The sequence below is a fragment of the Drosophila takahashii genome, chromosome 2L (genome assembly GCF_030179915.1).
Source record: "Drosophila takahashii strain IR98-3 E-12201 chromosome 2L, DtakHiC1v2, whole genome shotgun sequence".
In the NCBI taxonomy this organism is placed as follows: Eukaryota; Metazoa; Arthropoda; class Insecta; order Diptera; family Drosophilidae; genus Drosophila; species Drosophila takahashii.
Window position 1 is genome coordinate 1,699,241 of NC_091678.1, and position 21,256 is coordinate 1,720,496.

The 21,256-nt window shown below is 39.5% G+C and overlaps 1 protein-coding gene across 2 annotated transcripts in view; it reads right to left on the minus strand.

The window, feature by feature from the left end:
- ed (hemicentin protein echinoid) overlaps positions 1 to 21,256 on the minus strand; it is a 92,571-nt gene that overhangs the window by 11,526 nt on the left and 59,789 nt on the right. For both annotated transcript variants that reach the window (XM_044394866.2, XM_044394867.2), the window contains exons 6-7: positions 5,351 to 7,540; positions 4,187 to 4,705 (exon numbers count right to left, since the gene is read on the minus strand). In XM_044394866.2, coding sequence (XP_044250801.1) covers positions 4,187 to 4,705; positions 5,351 to 7,540 — 2,709 coding nt within the window. The remainder of the gene's footprint in view (positions 1 to 4,186; positions 4,706 to 5,350; positions 7,541 to 21,256) is intronic.

Genomic DNA, 21,256 nt, shown 5'->3' on the forward strand with positions numbered 1-21,256 from the left:
GACGCGACTCGGAGACTCTGAGCGTCGAGATTCGAGATTCGCGAGTTGAGAGTTCAGAGTCGGAGGCTGCTTGGCATTTGCCCTAAATGCGCTTAAATGTAGCAGGCATACAACAAGGGTTGTATTTTAAGGGAAAAGGGCTCGAAAAAGCCGGGGAAAGTGCAGGAGGAAAAGTGGGAGCGCACTAGTGCCGAGTTCCTGCACTTGCCGTGTTGCACTTTTCCGCCGCTCCATCCGGTTTTCCTGCTTTCCAGCTTCTTTTGTGCGCCCCCAAGTTGGCCAAAAAGTTTGCTGCGCTGCAACAGCGTCAGTTTCTCAGATTTTTCTTCTTTTTTTCTCCTTTTTTCGTTAGTAGGATAATGAATGAAAAGCCTGTGGGGGCGGGCGGCTTGGAAGGGAAAGTAAAATAACTTTGTTAGCGAAACTCTCGCCGGAATTCGCCTTGTTGTTCCTGATCAGCTGGGCATGACAGAATTTTCAGCCCAAGAAAGTGAAAGAAAAACCCAACGTCAGGTCAAGGGTATTGATGATTTTATAATAATATAAATTAAAGCCCACTTCTTTGGAATTCGCGACTGTGTTTAGACTTAAGCCAATTAGCTTGGGCATCTGCAAAAAAAGGAAAGAAATAAAGTCCAGCAAATTGGAACTCATAGATATAGATGGTGTCTTCGAACTGTTGTTTGTGGTGCGGTCGGATTTTGGTTTGTTTTGGTTTGGGTTGGGTTGGGTTAGTTGGTCGGTTGGTCAAGGCTGCTGCTGTTGACCCCCTTGAACCCTCGTGTTAACCCTTCGCTTACAACAAGAACACAAGACAAACATGTTCGAGAGGCAATCACTGCAAAAAAAAGACAGATTAGAGGGGAACAAAGAGCAGCAAAATGCTGGCCTAAAATACAGCAGATGGCATGCACTCAAAGAAATATCTTTACTATATTTTGGAAAATTATATCATAAAAAAAATTAAAAATCTTTGACAGAGTAATTTTTAAGGAAATATTAAAATAAAGATTTATTGACAAAAGGTTTATACTTGTTTTTATGAATATATAAAATTCTTTTAAATATTTAAAATATTATCAACAATTTTAAGGACCAAAAAAATGTATCACTTCCCTTTTATACATTACAGTTTTTTTTTAATTTTAAGAAAATATTTTTAATTTTAGTAAAAAAATATTTTGAATATATTCGAATTTCTGTTTGTGTTAAAGCCACCCCCCTCGTCGTATTTACCCCCTTTTGGGCTACGTTTTTGGGGCGCGCAAAACTATTTTGCGGCTATTTGCTTTGCGGGGCTGCATTTTAAGCCCAGAACACAAGAGAACTGAACGCGGAGGGCCCCCAAAAACCCCCAGAATCGCATTGAAAACAAAACACCCCCACCGACCAGAGGAATCCCGACCAAACCAAACCAAACTAAACCAAACCCAACTAAAACATGGCAGACATTTGTTGGCGCGCGGGTTCATGGCTTTATTTATTTAGCGCATAAATTTGCCGAGCGCGAGAATCCTTCTGTTCGTTTTTTTTTCTATTTTTTTTTACCCAGCTATTTTTTTATATTTTCATTTTTATTTTTCCTCTCTATTTTCTACGGTTGGTTGCCTCTTCTGTGTGTGCGACGACATTTGTTTGCATTTATTTGGTTTTCCAAATTCCAGCTGCTTGTTTTGCTGTTCATTTATTTGCTGGAACATGTCCTAGCCATCGTCTAGCCGTGGGCGTATTCTATATATAAACGTATATGGAGTATATATATCCCAGACCCTGACTTGTAATCCTTCAACTGGAGAGTGCAAGAAACTTTCCAGAAAGTCTGAGCGGAATAACTTGAAGCGAGAGACTTAAAGAGTGCTGCCAAGTTTTGTGTTTAGTATTTAATAATGGCTATTTTTCTGTTGCTATTTATGTATTATTTATTACAATTATATTCCTATGGCAATTCCTCTTTTAAATATCTGAATACCTTTAAGTTTCATTTTAAAAGCTTCTCCCAACTCCAGAGGACTCCTTTCGACACTCCTTTTATTGGCTGCACTTTCGCTCTTCGCTTGATTGTTTTTATTGTCGTCGCCGGTTTACATGCAAAGTTCATTAGGTTTTTGGCCTAGGTCGAAAGCAATTGTGGCCATGGGGAGCAGGGCTTCGAAAGGGGGTGAAACTCAGGGGGTGGCAAGCCAAAGGACCTGAATTGGGCGGTCGTTAACGAGCCCGAAAAGTGCAGGCAACTACAACAATGAACCGCCAGAACTCTCAGTCGTAGACAAAGTGGAAAATGGAGGGGTTTTACACAGAAAAAATAATAATGAGTTACATTTCTCAAAATGGGGTTGATATAAAAATCATTGTTAATTTTTAAATCACTTTCAAGTGTGTCTTAAAATATTTTGTGCAAGGGAAGATTGCTTTTTGTGAATACAAAATATTTTATTGCATACTTTTAGGCGCCTTAAAAGGTGAAACTAAAATGTTTTTGAAATTAATCATGTATATTATTTTATATTCTAATATAATGAAAATTGCCGTTTAAAAATAATCAAAATTAAATTTTTATTTCGGTGAGTGGCAAATAAAGTCAGAGGTTTGGGTTTTCGGGAAGCATCTGCATCTGCCAAAGGACATTTTGGTCGGGAGCCGTGTGTTTCGGCTCTTCGCTTGTGGCTGCCCTGCTCCTTAAGCGGCAATTAGCGCTCACAATGCAACGGAGAGGGAAAAGAGGAAAAGGAGTTTCCCCAACACTCTTTGGTCCTTTCGTTCCTTTCGTGCACTTGCAACCCTTTATTATTCATGCCACTTTCACTTGCCAAATTAGCTGTTACTGCAACTCCTTCTCCTTTTCCACCTCCTACAATCGTTTTTAAATGCAATTAAGTGGCAGCAGCCCCCCTGTTAACCCCTTAATGCCCCTTTAGTGAGTCCTTGCCAGACTAAGCGCCTTAAAATTTTAATTGGCCTTCGAAAACAATTGAAACACGAAATTGCCAAAGCAAATTGCTGCTATTTAGAGGCTTAAAAAATGTAAAAAGTAAATTAACTTTTAGTATGACCAGTTATAGGAGATCGTGTTCCTTTAAAAAAAGGATTTTTTAATTTGCACATCATTACCAAGTGCCAAATGCTTTTTTTTCCACCCCTCCCATGTGAAAGGTTAAAAATTGTGGGTAGGGGAAAAAAGGAAATAAACGAAAACCAGCACAATTAATAATGAATTGTGTAAAACCGCTGAGGGGAAAGAACTGGGGGAGGATTTTGTTTCTTCTTTGTGAACAGAAAGCGCTCTTCAGTCCAGTTTTACGCATTCAAACAGCGAACAAGAGTCATGGTGAAAAGGAACAGGGGGATTCCCCCACTTGAAGGGACGCCAGCAAAATGGGAGGACAAGTGGGCGGAAAGGACGTCACGATGAATGGACGACAGCAACAATTGCAAAATGGAAAGTATATTACAAAATGCTACAGACCAACAGCAAACAGTAACAAAAAAAAAAAAGCAAGCGTTTAGAAAAAATTGCTGTTTCAACAAATTTACAACGGAAGTGGAAAGTGCTTTTTCCCCCGCTTTTCCAGGTGCGTAGGCAAGGGGGGCTGCTCTGACAGAACACAAACCGCGCTTGATGAATGCTCTTGCTGCCATCGATTTGCACTCAACTCCATTTTGCACTTTTCCCATTTTCAGGGGCAACATAATTTCGAAAAAAATAGAAAATACAACCGGGAAATCCAACCCCCCTTTGGATACCCACCCCACATATATTTTCCTTTTAAACGTCAGCACGGATTTCATTTTGTGCGGAAGTGTACGTATTTGTGTGGACAATGAAAAATCACCGCAACCCAAACGGAGGAGGTGAAAGTACCCCCAGAAACACCAGAAACCACTGGATAAAAAAGGGACCATAAGGACATGTCCCAACCGGAAGTATTTCTCACTTCGGTTTTCGATCTTTTAGTTTTTTGTTTGCCCACCCTTACGTGGCAAACACTTAAAGTTGGAAAAAAAGGTGCAAAATTGTTGAAGAAGTTGGAAAAAAAAGGGAAAATTATTTCCCAAAAAAAATACTTATGGAAAAATTTTGAAACTTTGATTTAAAAGTATGGAGATAAGGAAATTTTATGATTTTTAGTGTAAAACTTTTTTTTGAGTATAAAATAAAATATTTTAAAAAGCATTTGCTAGTACTCACATTCATTTCCGGGCATCGTGTGTGCATTGAGACCAGGAATTCCATTGACGCCGACGCCACTGCCTCCGCCCATTCCGCCCACGCCCACCATGCCGCCGCCCATGCCGCTGACCACACTGCCGCCCACGCCCACGCCCACCACGCCGCCTCCTAGGCCAACACCCACCACCCCACTGCCGGGGTGATAGCTGTACCCATTTTGGGTGGCATACAGGGCCGTCTTCTGCTCCTCCATACTCAATGCGAGATCCATCGAGTGCTCCAGCGCCTTATTGTCCAGGCCAGAGGCGGGGTAGTAGGGGGGCGGGGCCTGGTTCTGCTGGGCGGTCACAATCGAAGGGCGCACCGAGTCCATCTCGTAATCCTTGGCAGCGGCACTCTTCTTGGATTGATTCCGCTTGCAGCGACAGAACATCAGGATGAGGCCGGCGAAGAGGGCGAAGACCACGCAGGACACGATTATCGCTATCAAAGTGGGCGTGGCCAGGGCACTAGCCTCCGCGATATACGGTCGGCCAACTATCGGAGAAAGAACAAAAAGGATAATTAGTGATTGTATAATGAAAATCAATCGATCGTGAATAATATCGAATTTTTGTCTATCGAAACTGTGATACATTAATTAAAAAAACGAGTTCGACTTAAAAAAAATGCCATCAACATTTTAGGTATCGAATAATATCGCATTAAATAAAATAACATCATTACAATCGATAAATCTAATTAATTCCGAATCGATTTCTTAATTTCATTCCTGTTTTTGGCTCTGTAATCGAGAGTGAGATGAAATGAAGCCATGAAAAATGCATCGCAAAGAGTTGAAGTGGATGGATGAATGGCTGGATGGATGGTTGCTTGGCTGCCGGATGGCTGGATAGATGGTTCGCTGCTTGAAAGATGGGTGGCAAGGAGGAGGCGAAACCACGACCACTGACGGAATGAGTGATTGATTGTCCGCCGGCAGCCAGTCGGTCATTCAAGTGGTGCAATTGCTCGTAATGGCTTTGCATATAATGGAAATCATCAGCGGCGGTTGAGGAGGAATACTTCTCTTTTCCACCCACTTTTCATGCGCATTTTTTATTCTTATACTGTACATCTTGGTTGCATCGATAAGGATTTTTTCCCTAACTAACAAATTTTCTTACACTACTTTCTACTTACTTTCCGCATCCGTGTAATCGCCGCAGTGCTCGGGATTGGTCCTCAGGCACAACTTAACCCTCACAGTGGGACTGTTGTCATCCTCGAGGGCCAGTGAATTCAGACCATTGTCATCTTCATCCTCGCTGATGGTGTGACCCAAGGCACGTCCTCCTCCAAGCCGCCTGGCTCCGATTATCCTGTCGATGACCTTCTCCTTGTGCGTGGGTCCATTCCCGGATAGCTGTAGGTTATCCATGGTGGCCACCACCTCCCAGGCGGCATTCGGTGTATCGGCATTCATCATGGATTCCACAACGGCCACCAGGGACAAACAGGTGGCGCCCACATCGATGCCCAGAGTTCGAGTGCTTGGTTCATAAGTCACCTGAAGAGGTGGCGGAATCCTGCTGACCTTTGTTGTCACCATTATTTCGCTGGAGTACGGCGAATCACTCTTCGGATTCAACGCCTTGACCTTGAAGGCATAACTCTGGTGCTGTTCCAGGGAGTTGACCTTGCAGGGGATGTCCCTTTGGCAGTCAACCTCCACCCAAGCGGAATTCGAGTTGGCCAGAGTGGCGCAATCGGGTATCAGTTGCTCTTCCCTTGGCATCGCCACCCGTCGATAGCTCACAAAGAATTTGGTCTTGCTCAAACCACCATCGAAACCGGGATCCCAAGATAGGGATACATAATTATGACCCACTTCGGTGGCTCGCAGATTGGTGGGTTTCTCTGGGGGACCCTTTTGTTGCAATCTAATAGGAGCTCGAATGGTATCCAAAGTATTGGCCACCCTGCAAGTATACTCTCCATAATCCGAATGAGTCAGCGAGTTGATCTTCAGCACAGAGGTATAAATGTCATTATTATCCGTAGTGGTGCTAATTTCGTAGTGACCATCCGAAGACATGGTTAGAGGTGATGGGTTGTTGCCAAACTGCCATTGGAATTCGGGTTTGGGATAGGCCTGAACCTTGCAAACCACTTCAGCTGTCTCCCGAATATCAAAAGCCACCTTGTTGTATTGATGCAGGACTATGGGTTCATGTTCGATCCTCAGTTGCATGGAAGAGTTTGCTGAATTCACTTCGTTTTGGTACAAACAGGTGTACAGGCCACGATCTCCGGGAACTAAGGCATTACCATTTGGCCTGGCTTTACCCCTGAATTTCAATTGACTCTGCACTGTGACCATTCCATTTAAACCCTGATCGGGATTGGTTTGCACTTCGTAGAGATTTTCCTCTGGCAGAATTTCCACTGCATCCTTGAGCCACTTGACACTTGGTGCTGGTTTTCCCTTGGCACTGCAGGTTACCGTGTAATCCGTATCCGCTACTCTCCTAGTCATATGTTGCTGTAGTTTGGCCAGGAACTGGGGAGGCTGATGGATCTCCAGGGAAATGGTGGCCATCATTCCGATTCCCAGTTCGTTGACAGCATGACAATGGTATTTTCCCTCGTTGCCTAAATGAGCTTTGGGTATGGAGTATTGGGGTCCTTGCGCCAGGATCTTCTGGGTGCTCGAGAACTCTCCATCCATATCGCGGAACCATCTGTACTGGGGAACTGGCCATCCAGGGGGATTTGCTGAACAAGTTAGAGTAACACCATTGCCCACATGGACCACTGGTTTGTTGGGAGTGATGTAAGCCTGTCCAGGTCGATGACGAACTAGCAAAGCCACCGTGGAGTTGCCCACTCGCTCGCTGCGCTCCATTCCCTGACTTTGCATTATATTAACAGCTCTGCAGATATAATTCCCAGCATGATCAGCTCGCACAGAGTTCAAGGTTAAGACATCTCCATTATAGCGGAAGTCGGGACTATTCTCCTTCAACCATTCAATGGTTACTGGAGCGGGATTCGCGGTGACATTGCAGCGAATGGTCACTGTATCTCCTTCCTCAGCCTCCCTAGTCTTGGATTCGATCACCACCATGGGTGGATAGAGGATATCCAGAATCAACTCCTGTTCTCCCGTCTTGCCCAAACCATTATCCGCAATGCAGGTGTATTTGCCGGCATCCTGAACACTCACTCGATGGATCGTGTGAACTAATGAGGAGCTGATGAAGCGACCATTGCGATTCCAACGGACATTGGGAACCTTGGGCTTGGCATCCACGTTACACTCCAGCTTGGCAGTCCGGTCACGTTCCACCCGCAAAGGATTCTCGGGTCCGACCTCCACTCGGGGGTAATCTAGAAAAAAGCGAAAACAGAAAAGCAGCGAAAATTAGTCAAGTCACACAGGCTGATGGTGAATTCAGAATCAAAGCAAACCGCTGGATGAAAATTAATAAACACGCAGCATTTTTGGCATAATCAGGCGGCATAATCCCAAACTTCTAATTGAATTAATCAGGGCAAAACAAGAGAGGTGGGGAGTCATGATTAGTCTGCTGATTAGACACGAAATTTGTCAATTATTAATTAAACTAATCAAGTGTCTGAAGGTCGGTCAATGCCGAAATAACTGCCAGAGAGACTCATTAGCAGAGTTGAAAGAGAACTTGAGCGGGAGCAGGGTTTATTGGGATAATTTGATGTTAAAAGAACAGGGAAACATTGTTAGAAGGGTCATCTGGGGAATATTTTGGGTTTGGATATTAATAACTGGGTAAGAAATAATTATATAATACAAGATAATATTACAGAAAGAATTATAATATTACTTATAATTTATATCTCATTTTATTCACCTGTGTAAGTCACAAAATAATTCAGTTGTTCCGTTTTAATAAACTAGAGAATTACATAAAAAACACTACAAAACTTTAACTCTTTCCTACCATTTTCCCTTTGTTTTATGACAGTTTAAATTAAGTTTACTGGGGTTGCAACCCCCTACATACTTATAAGCTCTTCACCAACGGAATTCCATTACTCTGCAGGTAATTTTCTTTCCCTCGGAAAATGAATTCGTCCCCGAGTTTAGAGTCCAAGTTGTTGGAGGAGCTGCAAGTCATAGTCCAGCATTAGCGGCCTCTTATGCACCGCAAATGGCGTGAAATTATGTCTTAGCCACCGCCGCAACCACTTTGTAATTAACTGCCCCCTGGATAAGTGTCGCCAGCTGCCTAATGACTTTGCCCATAAACCCGCCATCCGCAATCCGCACTCCGCACCATTGACATCCAGCGAAGAAATAAAAAAAAGAAGAAAAGTGGTCGAGGCAGTGGCCGTCTGAAGAACTTTACTTGCCGCAATCTCAAGAAACTGGAGCACGGTCTTCGACTCGGACCCTTTCCCCAACCCAACCCAACCCATTCCATCCATCTCCACTTGCGCAATCTCCTCCTGCAAATTATAGTAAATTGCGTGATTCTCTCTTGGCTACCTTTTATGAAAAGGTCTGGAAAGCGGGTTCAGGTGTCTCAGCCTCACAGAGAAAAAAGGAAATTAAGTTGTTACAACGTTTATGGATTAGCTATTAAAAAATAACCCGTGCTACAGTACTACCCTTATGAAACATTTGTATGATTTATTTATTTTAATTTGTTTCTGTACGAATTTTTTACTTATTTTTTAGCACTATTTTTATTTAACATTAAGTTTTTCATACAAATTTTGGGATTATTTTTATAAGATCTATAAGGAGATCTATTTAATTTAGATAATTAATTGCTGGATTAAAAATATGTATTTCTTTTCTACTGGGATATTTCTATTAACTTCCTAGCAATTAATTTTCAGATTATTTAAATCATTGTATATTATTTCATCATTGTATATCATTGTATAATATTTATTAAATTAATCTTATGTGACCCCCACCACACTTTTCTCCCAGTGCACCTTTAACCCCAGCTCAAGTCTCAACCTCAGAATCTTCGTCTTTTGCGTGTTTATGTGCGTGTAATTACATTTGATTGTCTGGCTTTGTTCGCCGACTCGGCGACCATTAAAGCATTGTTTGGTTAGAAATCAAGACCTGCTTCTGTTTCATTTTGTTCCGTTCTGTTCTCTATATAAAGGGTATATGTATATATATACCACAGTTTTTGTTTGCGTTCCTGCCCGCTAAATGGCTTCAAATTGGCTTAATTGTCACTTTGCGAACATGTTTTCAACATTTGGGCCAGTTCGTTTCGGCACTGCATTCCTGGCATTTTCCGGACGCGGGGAAAAGCCGAGGCTAGTGACCTGAAAATAGGCCTTTCATTCCCTTGATTACTTTAAAATGGACCCCGTCGGCCAGTGGAGTGGAGTGTGGAGTGGAGTGAAGTTCCTTCAATTATTTCCATAGCCTCAACGCTTCGTGTTCATAAATAATCAACCGCGGAAAAAGAGAGGAAATAAAAGAGATGGGGGGCAAACAGTTTTATGCGTGTTTTGCATATAAATTTCTTGCTCAACGCTTTCGGACACGGTCCTTAAATTATGTACGCAAATAATTGAATTAGTTTACAGGATCCAGAAAATACAAAAAAAAATGGAGAAGGAAAGATCGAAAAAATAAGGGGACCCTCGAAAATCGTGTTAGAAATATTTTTCCAATCAATTGCCAAATTGTTGCCAGGTTTCTGCCTTTTTCACCATTTACAAGTAAACCGCCCCAACCATTCAGTTGGAAAATACTATTAACAAACACAAAGGACCCTCGCAAAAAGGAAAACCGTCTCTTAAACCGACAGCCCACGTAGGAAAAAAAAATTAAAAAATTTAGTTTACATCTGGGGGTGCAATTTACAGCAATTTATATGGCTAATCCCTGAATGAAAAGAGAAACAAGCTAAATTTAATTTGGTATTTTCACTTTCAACTAACTCGATTTTGCGACAATTTATCTAAGGATCTTTTTAGCAATTAGTTATAAGGTTAACTGAGCCTACATTTATTTCGGGACCTTAAAAGAAAGTAAGGAATTAAGCGGCTAATATAAGCTTTCTTTTAAATTTTCCCTAAACACAGGTAATGGTTTTTTCCGGTTTAAGTCCCAAATTTAAAGACCAAAAAGCTCTGAAAACAACTATCCAAAAGAGCAATAAAATTAGAGCAAACAGCTAATATTAATTTTAATTTTAATTACCAAAACGGCAAGAAAGGAAAAAAGAGAATGCGAGCCATTAAAAATAATCGACAGAGCTTTAACTCCCTCAATGGTCGTTGCTTAACTTGGCCAAATCCAATTTTGATGTGTGGGCACGGCGGGTGGAGAGGCGTCGAGTGAAAAGAGGAAAAGCTTCGTTCGGAAAGGCGTTCGGAAAAGCGGGAAAATTGAGGAAGGCACGCGCTGAGCCACAGGCCACAAAAGCCAAGGCAGGGCAAAAGCGATTTGATATGACCAACAAGCGCAAAACCAAACCGAACCGAACAACTCGTCCTTGTCCCGCCCCCTGAAACCCCCCTCCAAATTCAACCCACCATCCATTCAAGACACGCGAAATTGGCAGGCCAGAAAACATTTGGCCCGAGGTCCAAGATAAATGATAAGGCGACTACGACTTATCCCCAGTTCAGTTTTTCCTCCTCATCCTCCTTCACTTTTCGGTTTCTCCTCGGGCCTTTCTATTCGTAACTAATGAATGTTAAGTTTAACAAGAAAGGAAGCTAGCTTCGGCCAGCCGAAGCTTATATACCCTTGCAGATCATTCCTATTAATAAACAAATCGCAAAAATGTTCAATTTTCTAATATTTTTCATTAATTTTCCGATCGTTCCTATGGCAGCTATATGATATAGTCGTCCGATTTTGATCAAATTAAAATTGAAATTCGAAAATATTTAAAAAGAGTCATATCCTAGTGTAGAAGATAATACAATAAAAACCAAAGAAGCTAGAATTTATTTCCTATTACTTTTCCATTAATTTTCCGATCGTTCCTATGGCAGCTATATGATATAGTCGTCCGATTTTGATTAAATTAAAATTGAAATTCGGAAATATTTAAAAAGAGTCATATCCTAGAGTAGAAGATAATACAATAAAAACCAAAGAAGCTAGAATTTATTTCCTATTACTTTTCCATTAATTTTCCGATCGTTCCTATGGCAGCTATATGATATAGTAGTCCAATTTTTTAAATAATTAATTCGAAATTCAGATATATTTAAAAAATAACATCCCCAAAAGTAGAAGGTAATATTTCAAAAAACACCGAAGCTAGAATTTTTTAAAGTTTTTTTTTCCGATTGTTCCTATGGGAGCTATAAGATATAGTTGTCCGATCCGGTCGGCTCCGACATATATACTACCTGCAATAGAAAGAAGACTTTTGGGAAAGTTTCATCTCGATAGCTCAAAAACTGAGAGACTAGTTTGCGTAGAAACAGACAGACGGACAGACGGACAGACGGACGGACAGACGGACAGACGGACAGACGGACATGGCTAGATCGACTCGTCTTGTGATGCTGATCAAGAATATACATACTTTATGGGGTCGGAAACGTCTCCTTCACTGCGTTGCAAAATTCTGACTGAAATCATAATACCCTCTGCAAGGGTATAAAAAGATACACAAATTTTCCAGCAGATACCATAAATTTAAGAAGAGCTATAGAGAAGGATTCTAAGGGCCCTGAAGGCAAGCAATTAATGCTTCAATTTATGTAACGATGTCAAGTCAAGAAGTTAATTCAGTTTCATCCATTTTTACTAATATTTAGGAATATTTAAAATATATCTTCGTAGTATCTACATACTATCTACATTTTTAATTATCTATAAAATACATATATATAAATCAAGTACAAGTCTTTTCTGTCTTAAAAGCCTGCTTACCTACCCAAAACAATTAACGCTTAAATTTAAGTAGACAAGTGTCTTAAAATGTTATTGACCCATCGAGAGTTGGCAGAGCTTCCTCTTCCAATCACAGTCTTATCAGCAGGAATCTCTCCTCCATTCTCCTTTATTCTCCATCCATCCATTCCCCTCCACCATCTACCCTTCGGTTCTGCCAGTTGTGTGGCATCTTCAAGTTGATGTTGCCATGATTTTCATCATCTACTAAATGTTTTTCTTGGCCTTTCAAGTTTTTCTTGTTTCCAAGCTGCTACATATGGATGTGGATCCACGAGCAGCTCCTCCAACTTCTTTCAGCATCTTCTCCAGCTGCTGAACCTCCACTTCCTCCTTCTCTACCAAAACCTCCTCTTCAGAACTGGACCTCTTGCCATTCGCATCTTTGCCATCTCTACCAGATGGTTTGCTTTTGTAACTTGTTAGTTTTCTTTAGTGGCCCTACACGGGTTGCTCCATCAGAGACACACAGAGGCCAAACAGCTGCGGTCAAAATAAAAGTCCAGGTCGAAATTGTAGTGCCAGCTGGCTTTGAAACTTAGTTATCTTATAATCGTGGGGGTTTAGAAAAATTACTTTGGTTTTATAATTACTTTTTAAAGGGTCTAAAAGTAGGAACTAATGTATTTCCAATCCGGAAGCTCGAAGAAATAGTTTGGAAATACTACAACTTTTTTACTGCATACTTTTAGACACCTTTATAAATTATCTTAAGTTCGTAATGATTTCCCAAATAAATTATAAGTACGATAAATCTAGTTTAGATATATAGATTTATTGAATTCTTGAACCTTAAAACACCTATTATTTCAACCGCAACTGTGACTAGGCAAACACACTCCCGCCACTCGCTTAGAAACGCTTGTTCCCTGTCTTGTTTTGCTATTAAGTCAAGAATTTTTATAGCATTTAGTTGGAAAAGCTGCACATACTTCTACCTACTCCGTACCCATATATCGGCACAGCCCCCTTACTTCTTCTTCGAGTGGAGGAGATACGTACGCATAACTCGTGCCTGCTGTCAGCGCATTTGAGCTATGAGCTCTTGTGGTTTCTGGTTCGGCTTTTTATTAGTTTCTTGTTTGGTTTTCGGGGACTCGTGTGTGTGTGGAGTGTGAGCAGTGACCAGCAATACGGACGGTTTCTGCCATTTCTGGCTAACTAGTTACTAAATTGAGCGCATAAACTAAAACAACTGCGGCCCAGGAGATGGGACAGCAGAGAAAAAAAGCATAGAGCCGAGAAACAAGAATAGCAAATAGCAGTAGCAATGGAAAAATAGCAAAGGAAACTCGTCGTTGGCCACTGCTCATAAATTACAGAAAGACATATTCAACGGAGACAAATAAACAAGACCCTCTTCCCCATCCCCATTCTCATTCCCATTCCCAGTTTGGTGGACAGTATTTAGCAGGCACATTAAGTCGGGTAACAAGAAAATCATTTAATTGAACAGCTCCAACCAGTTGGAGATTAAGAGTTTTAGAGGAAACAGGAGGAGATACTCAGAAGCTGTGAATATACATGGTGAGATGCGTTGCCTTTAAAAATGCCCATAAAAAGTTTTTGACGTAAGACACAATTTCTGAAGGAAGGTAGAAACGCCTTTAAAGACAATGACAATTAGTGCAGTATATTTATATAATTAATTTCTATAAAAATGGTTCCTTAACTTTATAAAGTTTATGAATAAAATTCCTTTTTTATAATCTTAATTTCTTTAAAAAAGTTTCTTCACTTGTAGGTACTTTTAAATCCAAAAATAGATCTAATTAACCCGAACGTGCCCAAAACCAAACATATTTCCAGCACATAAAGCACAAACTCAAAAACGTGCCTGAAAAAGCAAAATAACCATAAAAAATACACTCATGAGTTGTCCAAAGTGGAAACACTTTAAAGCGATCACGAAGCGGATCAAAGTGATGCATGCACCATACAAAAGATATAAAGATACAAAGATACATTTGCCAGGCAAAATTTAAGGCCTTCTGTTGTTTCAGGTTTCTGTGTCATTTTCCATGGACAAATCTCCAGAATTCCTGGGCTTCCTCCTTTCCCTCTCACCGCAAAAAGCTTTTGAAAAAAGCAATAAGAGAGCAAAACCAACTGATAAACGGACAAATGTTTATTGTACTAAAAATTTTATTGGCCACACACATGCAGATACCAGAGATACGGATACAGCAGCCCAAAGAGATACATATATGTACTTATACAATATATATACTATATATCTGACAATGGCTGGCCATAAAATGGAATCAAATTGTGCCGACCAAAGCAAATGTTTGGTCTAAAACACACACACACACACACACACACGAATGTCGAAGAAGAAAATTGTTGGGAAAAATCAGGCAAAAGATTTAATAAATGTTGTATGACTTTATGGACTCCTCCTCAATTTCCCCGGAGCAAAAAACATATTGATAAACTACAGAGCGAGCGGACAAGCAAACAGAAAACTGCTGCAAATGAACGTGTAAACAAACAGATGTATCTGTGCATCGGCGAGATACAAAAAGATACTGTAGAGATACAAATGAGCAAACACACAACATAATTGGTGAGCAGCAGATTCCCATCTGTCCAGTTTATTTTTATGGCTCACACAATTTGTGGCAAATCAATGAAAAGTTCTTCTAATTTTATGGGCCTCCACATGTTTTTTCCGGGCTGTAAACAATTTCGGATTCGGAATTTCCACCTCAGAGAAAAATAACACAGACGCAATCAAAGCTGCCCCAAATTAATTTAAAAGGAACAAAAACTTCTTGCCCCGCTATTTAAACAACACAACAATTTTTGTAAATTGTCTGGTTGGAATTTTAATGGTAAACAACAAGAGAAAATGGAAAGCGGGAAAATGGGAAAATCCGGGAGAAGGAGGCTGCTTTAAATAGGCAGCAAAATTATTGACAAAGTTTTTCCAGGCGCACACATGGAGATCTGGATAGAAAAAAAAGGAAAACCGGGAAAGGGAGTAGCAGAGCCCGCAAACGATGTCATTAGTGTTAGGAAAATTGCTAGGGGAAAAGGGGGACGGGGGCGGGGGGCCCCGAGTAGCCGGGCCAAAAAGTAACAGTTAGAGTCGTGGGCCAAAAACTTTTGCTTTTATTTATTTACTTGACGCGCAACAAAACACAGACGAAAAAAAAAATAGGTTCCGAAACGAGGGCGAAAAAAGTAGGTAAACAAAAGTTCTGGATAGGCTGGCAAAAAAATGTAGATTCTCTAAGGGGAGTTCTATTTGGTATGTATGGTATGTTTAAATACCCTTGTGGGCCAGAACTTTATTTCAAAGACTACGCAAAAATTAAAAGTGAAATTTAACTAAGAAAAACCTGTTTAAATAATTATTCAAGAACCCTAAATAAATCATTTTAAAGTTGTTATTATAAATATTTAAATAAAGTTTGTAGTCATCTAAATAATTATTATATTTTTATTTTGTTTTGGTAACTTTAATTTTACTTTCCTCATTTTCAATTTCTGTGCCAAGTCACTTTTACTCTTTATCCTTTAGAGTATTAAATTAAATGGGCCAACCGATTTGCACAACTGGTGGAAATAAAAAATTAGAAAAAAAAATCGAGAGCGCACGTAAAGCAAATTTTTGAATGGCGTAATTTTGCAGGCAAAAGGAAAAAGCGATGATGAAGCTAATGATAATGATGATCATGATCCCAATGATGGGAACAGTTGAGCAATTGCAGCAGCCTGCTTTTTGTTTAACTTTCGAGTGAAAATGTTTCGGCCAACATGAAAAGACTGCGGAAAATTGTAGCCGAGAATTAGGCGCAAGAAGGAATTATTTGCGAAAAGTAAGGCAAATAAGGGAGAGGAAAAAGTTTTCCAGCAAAACGTGCTGGGGGGCAAAAGGAATAAATAAAAAGAAGAAAATTCGGGGAACCATATCGAGTGATAACCTTGCCCCGAAGTAAACCCAATTCCCATCCCTTTTGTGCTAATGCAAAAACAATAAGGAAAAGTGGCATTGTCCTGTCTTTTGACCTAAATAATTAAATTCATTTGGGGCAGAAGACAAGGAAAAACCCAAGAAAATGGGAAGCAAAACTTTGCTTTTAATTCTGTCCTTGCAAACTGCATTTCATTTGGTTTCATTTAATTTTATGTTAAATTAATTTGCCACTGCGTCGCCGAAAAACAGACAGAATTGCATTGCTTTTGCAAATATTTAGTTAATTTGAGAGGATTTCTGAAGACATCAGCTTCTTTTGTCAGTCCGGCAAATTGCATTAAGGAGGAAATGGAAATCTGCAGTGCGTATCTGTGGATCTGCCAGTGACACATTCACTTTAATTTCCTCTCGAGAGGTGTCTGCGAAAGGCGCCCTGGAAAATGTGAGGGCGTGTGATGGAAAACTTTTCGTCTGGCAGGAAGTTTGGTTTGGGGTCTGCAGATCTGCCGAGATATAAGAGGTTACTGTCTGGTTGCCAAGGCAATCCTGAATGGATTTTGTTTCTCCCCAGTTGCTAAACGAAGGTACGTACATATATAAATAGGGCTTGGATGGACGATGGGATGGCCAAAACAAAGAAGAGATTATGGCCTAATTGGGGCACGTGGGTTTGCTTGGATGTCAAAAGCGTGTGTCTATTGTTTTTGGATTAAGCTTCCTCTTTGAGTATATATGGTAATCAGTATAAACTTTTGAAATGTAATTGAAATATCTGCATTCAGCACATAGTTATCTAATTGGAAAAAAACAGAAAAATTAATTTGGTTTTTTGATATCTCCCATAAATGTGCCTAAAAGAATGCAGTAAAAAATAAATTTTTGCATACAAAGTTGTACCTTTTTTTAAAAACCTTTTCAGTGTTTTATTTTAATGTTTTACTAGTTACTCTACTGTTTTTCAATGATGTATATTTTTTTAGTTTTAATTTCTCTCCAAACCTGCAACTTTATATTTTGCCACACATTCTTCCCTATAAAAAGAACACCTATGTTTTGTTACACATTTTCCCAACGTTCTCTTCTTGTTTTGCCTTTGGTTTTTCTGGCTTTCAGTCGGTCATGATTGCAACACCAGCTGCTTGTGTTGCCGTTTCTGTTGCATAACTGGGGGCGCTTCATCATCACAAGAACTTAACCCTCTGGGGACAAAACGCCGGCTACAAAAAACACACTGATTCTGCTGTTGCTTTCGCTATTGCTGTTTCAGTTGCTCCTCTCTATTCCTGATGTTGTTCTGTTTTTGTTATCAGAGGCCAGCGGGCCAGAGAGTCGAAGCCAAAGTCGCCACCGTTTCAGCCTTTTGGTTTTGGGGCCCAGGGGCAACGTCAGCTGCCATGGCAAAACCCCCTTTATAAAGGGAGGGTTCCATATAGTTCTATAGTTCCATAGTTCTTGCCCTGCTGCTGTTGTATTTGCTGCTGCAAGTCAAGTAGAAGCTGCTTCACTAAATGTAAACAAAGCCCCGGTCCCTCGAAAGCCTTCTATTTCTCCTCCGGCAGCAGCGACAGCAGGCGAAATGTAAATAAAATTTTTAAATTAACTACCACGTGTGTGGATGCAGTGAAAGAATAATAAAAATAGTGTTTGAATGAATTTTGAGCTACTTATAAATTTATGCAGAGATATATTTGAAATGTTCTTGTTTTTGTTGTATACTTTTAGACAGCATTAAAAAAGATTTTAAATAAAAAGATTTATTATTTTATTGACAAGTTTTAAAAGCCTAAATTTAAATATCTGTGACTAAAAGTATACTGCAATATATTTTAAATCCGAAAATATGATTTTTTATTTAGAGTGATTTAAAAACTCTTAAGATTTTTAAAATATTTAACAAGTATTTCTTTGCATATTTTTTTCCCTGTGCTCTTCTTGTGCGCATTTTTCCAGCAATTTCTTTCCGTTCAGTTCAGTTTCAGCTTCAGTTGCGTTGAACTCCGGTTCAGTTGCATCTGCATCTGCCGCATTTGCTGCAGGAAATGTATCTACATATGTAAACGTGCAATATTCAAGATTGTTGTTCATATTGCTGCCAGTTGCTGTTGTTGTTGTTCAACTACTGTTGGTTGTTTGCCATTTTAGCTTTTGTAAGTTGTTCCATTTGTTCAGCACTTTGCGTAGTTTTCTTGCCATGCGTTTTTCCCTCGTTTTTTTCTTCTTTTTTTTGTATTCCTTTTGCGCAATATTTTCTTTTTTTGGCTTTTCCCGCCCTGCAACCTCGATAGTTTTGCAGTTCGTTCTGCCACATTTGCTGGCTTTATTTGCCTGCAGATTTTTCATACTTTCGTTTACTACTTTGGCTCCATGAAATTTCTTATATGCGAAACACACGCGACCGCAGAAGTAAGAACCTCCAGCCAGTTGGCTGTCAATTGTTATGCACTCTACTAACTTTGGCGGGGTATTATCCTTGGAGTTACCACACATGATAATGATGATTTATGGCCCCTCTAACTCAAGGGATCTTCGAAAGGAACTTGTAGGAGTATAATTTATGGAAGTATTTTTCCGCAGAGTTCGATTGGGGAGCTGGCAAATTGGCAGTAAGTGTCAGAGTGCAAGTATGTTTAAGTTAAGTATCTAAAATATCTATAGAGCTATTTATGTAAGTAGCCTTTTTTAATTAATTAATATAAATATGAAATGAGAGTAATATACTGATATAAAAATTTTTCTAGCTCATTTTAAAACAGATTTTCCAGTAAATATATTTTATTGATAATTCTCAGTACTAAGTACTAAATTTCTGACCAAAAGAGTATTAAAACTTTGTACTAAATTCTTCGAAATTTGACTTGCTACATGCCCCGAGCAACATGTGTGCCCTAAAAACTTTACTACTCCAATGTTATGCCACATTCTGCAGCTTCTCCTGCCTCATCGAAAATTCCTTGTTTGCAACTCTTTTACAGGCACAATAAATTTATATGTTTTCGCCTTGATATGGCTGTAAACATTTTGCAGTTCTCAGTCCTCAGCATCAGCAAAAGAAAAAAAAGTAAAACGCAATGTAATAAAGGATTTAATTTAAAATTTGATTTCTGTCCGCAGGGAAATAAAGAATTTTCCGGTTTGACCAAATTAGTTTGATATGTAGAAATTGTGGAAAGCCATAAAAAAAACTTTTAATTAGCTAACAAAATGTTTGAGGCAAACCGGAGCGACGGAATTTGTGCAAAAATGTAATTAAAACGCAATTCATTGCACAAAAACCAAAGTAATTCATATTTCTGGTTAAATTTACAATTTAATTTACACGAAAAATGGACAAATCCCGGGGCTAGTTTTAGACAAAGTGCACAAACCAATTGATGGAAATCAAGTTTTCTGGAAATAGGAAAACAATGCAGCCAGTGAACAACGAAATCTGTATAGTTTTCAATTGAAAACGGAAATATCTATGATTTATTTTGGTTTTCGTTTGCTGCCATTTTTAACCGTAAACTTTTCCCAGCTGACAGAAAATCCCTTAGATGTTTTTGGTGGCTTAAATAGGATTTTTTAATGCCCTATTGATAGGTTTCCGCGGTGCAGAATATCCCCCAGCTCAATGAGCTTTAAAAATTGTCAGTTGGAGCTGCAGGGATTGCAGTTGTCATAAAGTAAAATCTCACACTACGTTTGCGAAATATTTTAATGTTTTTTTGCCATTTTTAAATGCATTTCTTTAACTTTGTATTTACAAGTTTTTCATCTCTATCTTTGTTTATTCCTCTGCCCAAAAATCCTACAACATTTCAGTCTAATGATGTGAAACCCTAACACAATTTTTCTGAAAACAGCTTCCCAAATGAAATGTGCATAATAAGGCTACCCTTCTGCACTGTTAGACCAAAGGAAAAAAATGCTGCAAATTTTTTGAGGGTGTAAAATTGGCAAGCTGATCATCAGTTGCATTCGGTTTTTGGGTCCCACTGCTCAATTCATTAGTCAGTCAGTGGAAAAATATTTGTACTGCAGCTGCAAGTGCAGAAGTATAGGAATACCAGGCATTCCCAATCCCATACCCATTCCACACCAACTTCCAGCCCCTGACTTTCACCATCGTGTTCTGTGTTCTGTGGAGCTCCTCTTGTGCGTTTGGCAAAAGTCAAATTTGGCACGAAAATTTTGTAAATAAAATTTTTGGTGCGGCTTGTGCAAATTTGCACACATTGCGCAAATTGCATTGCATTCTCTCTCTTGAAAAGCAGATGAGAAGAGTAGTTGAAAGGAAAAAAAGTGGGAGACATCGAAAAAAAAAAATTATACTGAAAACTAATATTGAGTTTCAATTGATTAATAAGACAAAAAAAAAAATGTAGTTTTGGATTTTTTTTTAATTTTATTAAAGGTTTCTAAAAGTATGCAACAATATTTTTGTAATGGATTCCTTCCAAAAGATAATTTTTATTTTTTTTCTACTCAATATATATAATTTTAATTTAAATTAATGTTTGTTATTCTTGAAATCTTTCTTAATAAATAACCCAAATTTGTTCTCTGTGTTCTCCCAGCCTGTACTGCAAAAGTCAAACAAATGTGCCAAATTAGCATTTTGACATTTCAATTTTGAATATTATTGACATATTTACGAGTGAGAGAGTGTGGGTGTGTGAGTTTCTGGTATATTTTTGGGAGTGGGTGGTTTGGTTGGTGATTTCATAGTTCCCTAGTTTCTGAGTCCCCCGAACCGGTTTCATTGAATCACAAAATTTACTTTAATTAGCAGCAGATATATGTGTGCATCATGATCATTGTCATTCCTGTCGGCATCATCACTTTTGTGGGCGTGGCAAGTGGCGTTTGTTTTGCAGTCCATCCAAAACAATGCCGAATCATTGTCCATCCTTTGGGACCCCCTTTTGGAAAATCCCCACACCCCTTAACCCGAGAAACCCTGCGACAAGCGACGCGTGCTGTTTGCACTGTTGACATCATACACACATCCTCATCATCATCATTATGATCATCATCATATGGCAACAATGGGACCTGATAAAGGGGGTGAGGGATGGGGGAGTATATCATCATGACTAACAATGCAAAGTTTGTTTTGGTCGTTTGGCATATCATCGAACAGAAGAGCGGAGAATTAAAACAGAAGCCCGCAGCAAAATTGAAATGTTTTCCCCTTTTTCCACACAAAAGGGGGCTTTATGCGTTTTCTATTTGTTCAGTTGTTGTCATCGCTATAAGGTTATAT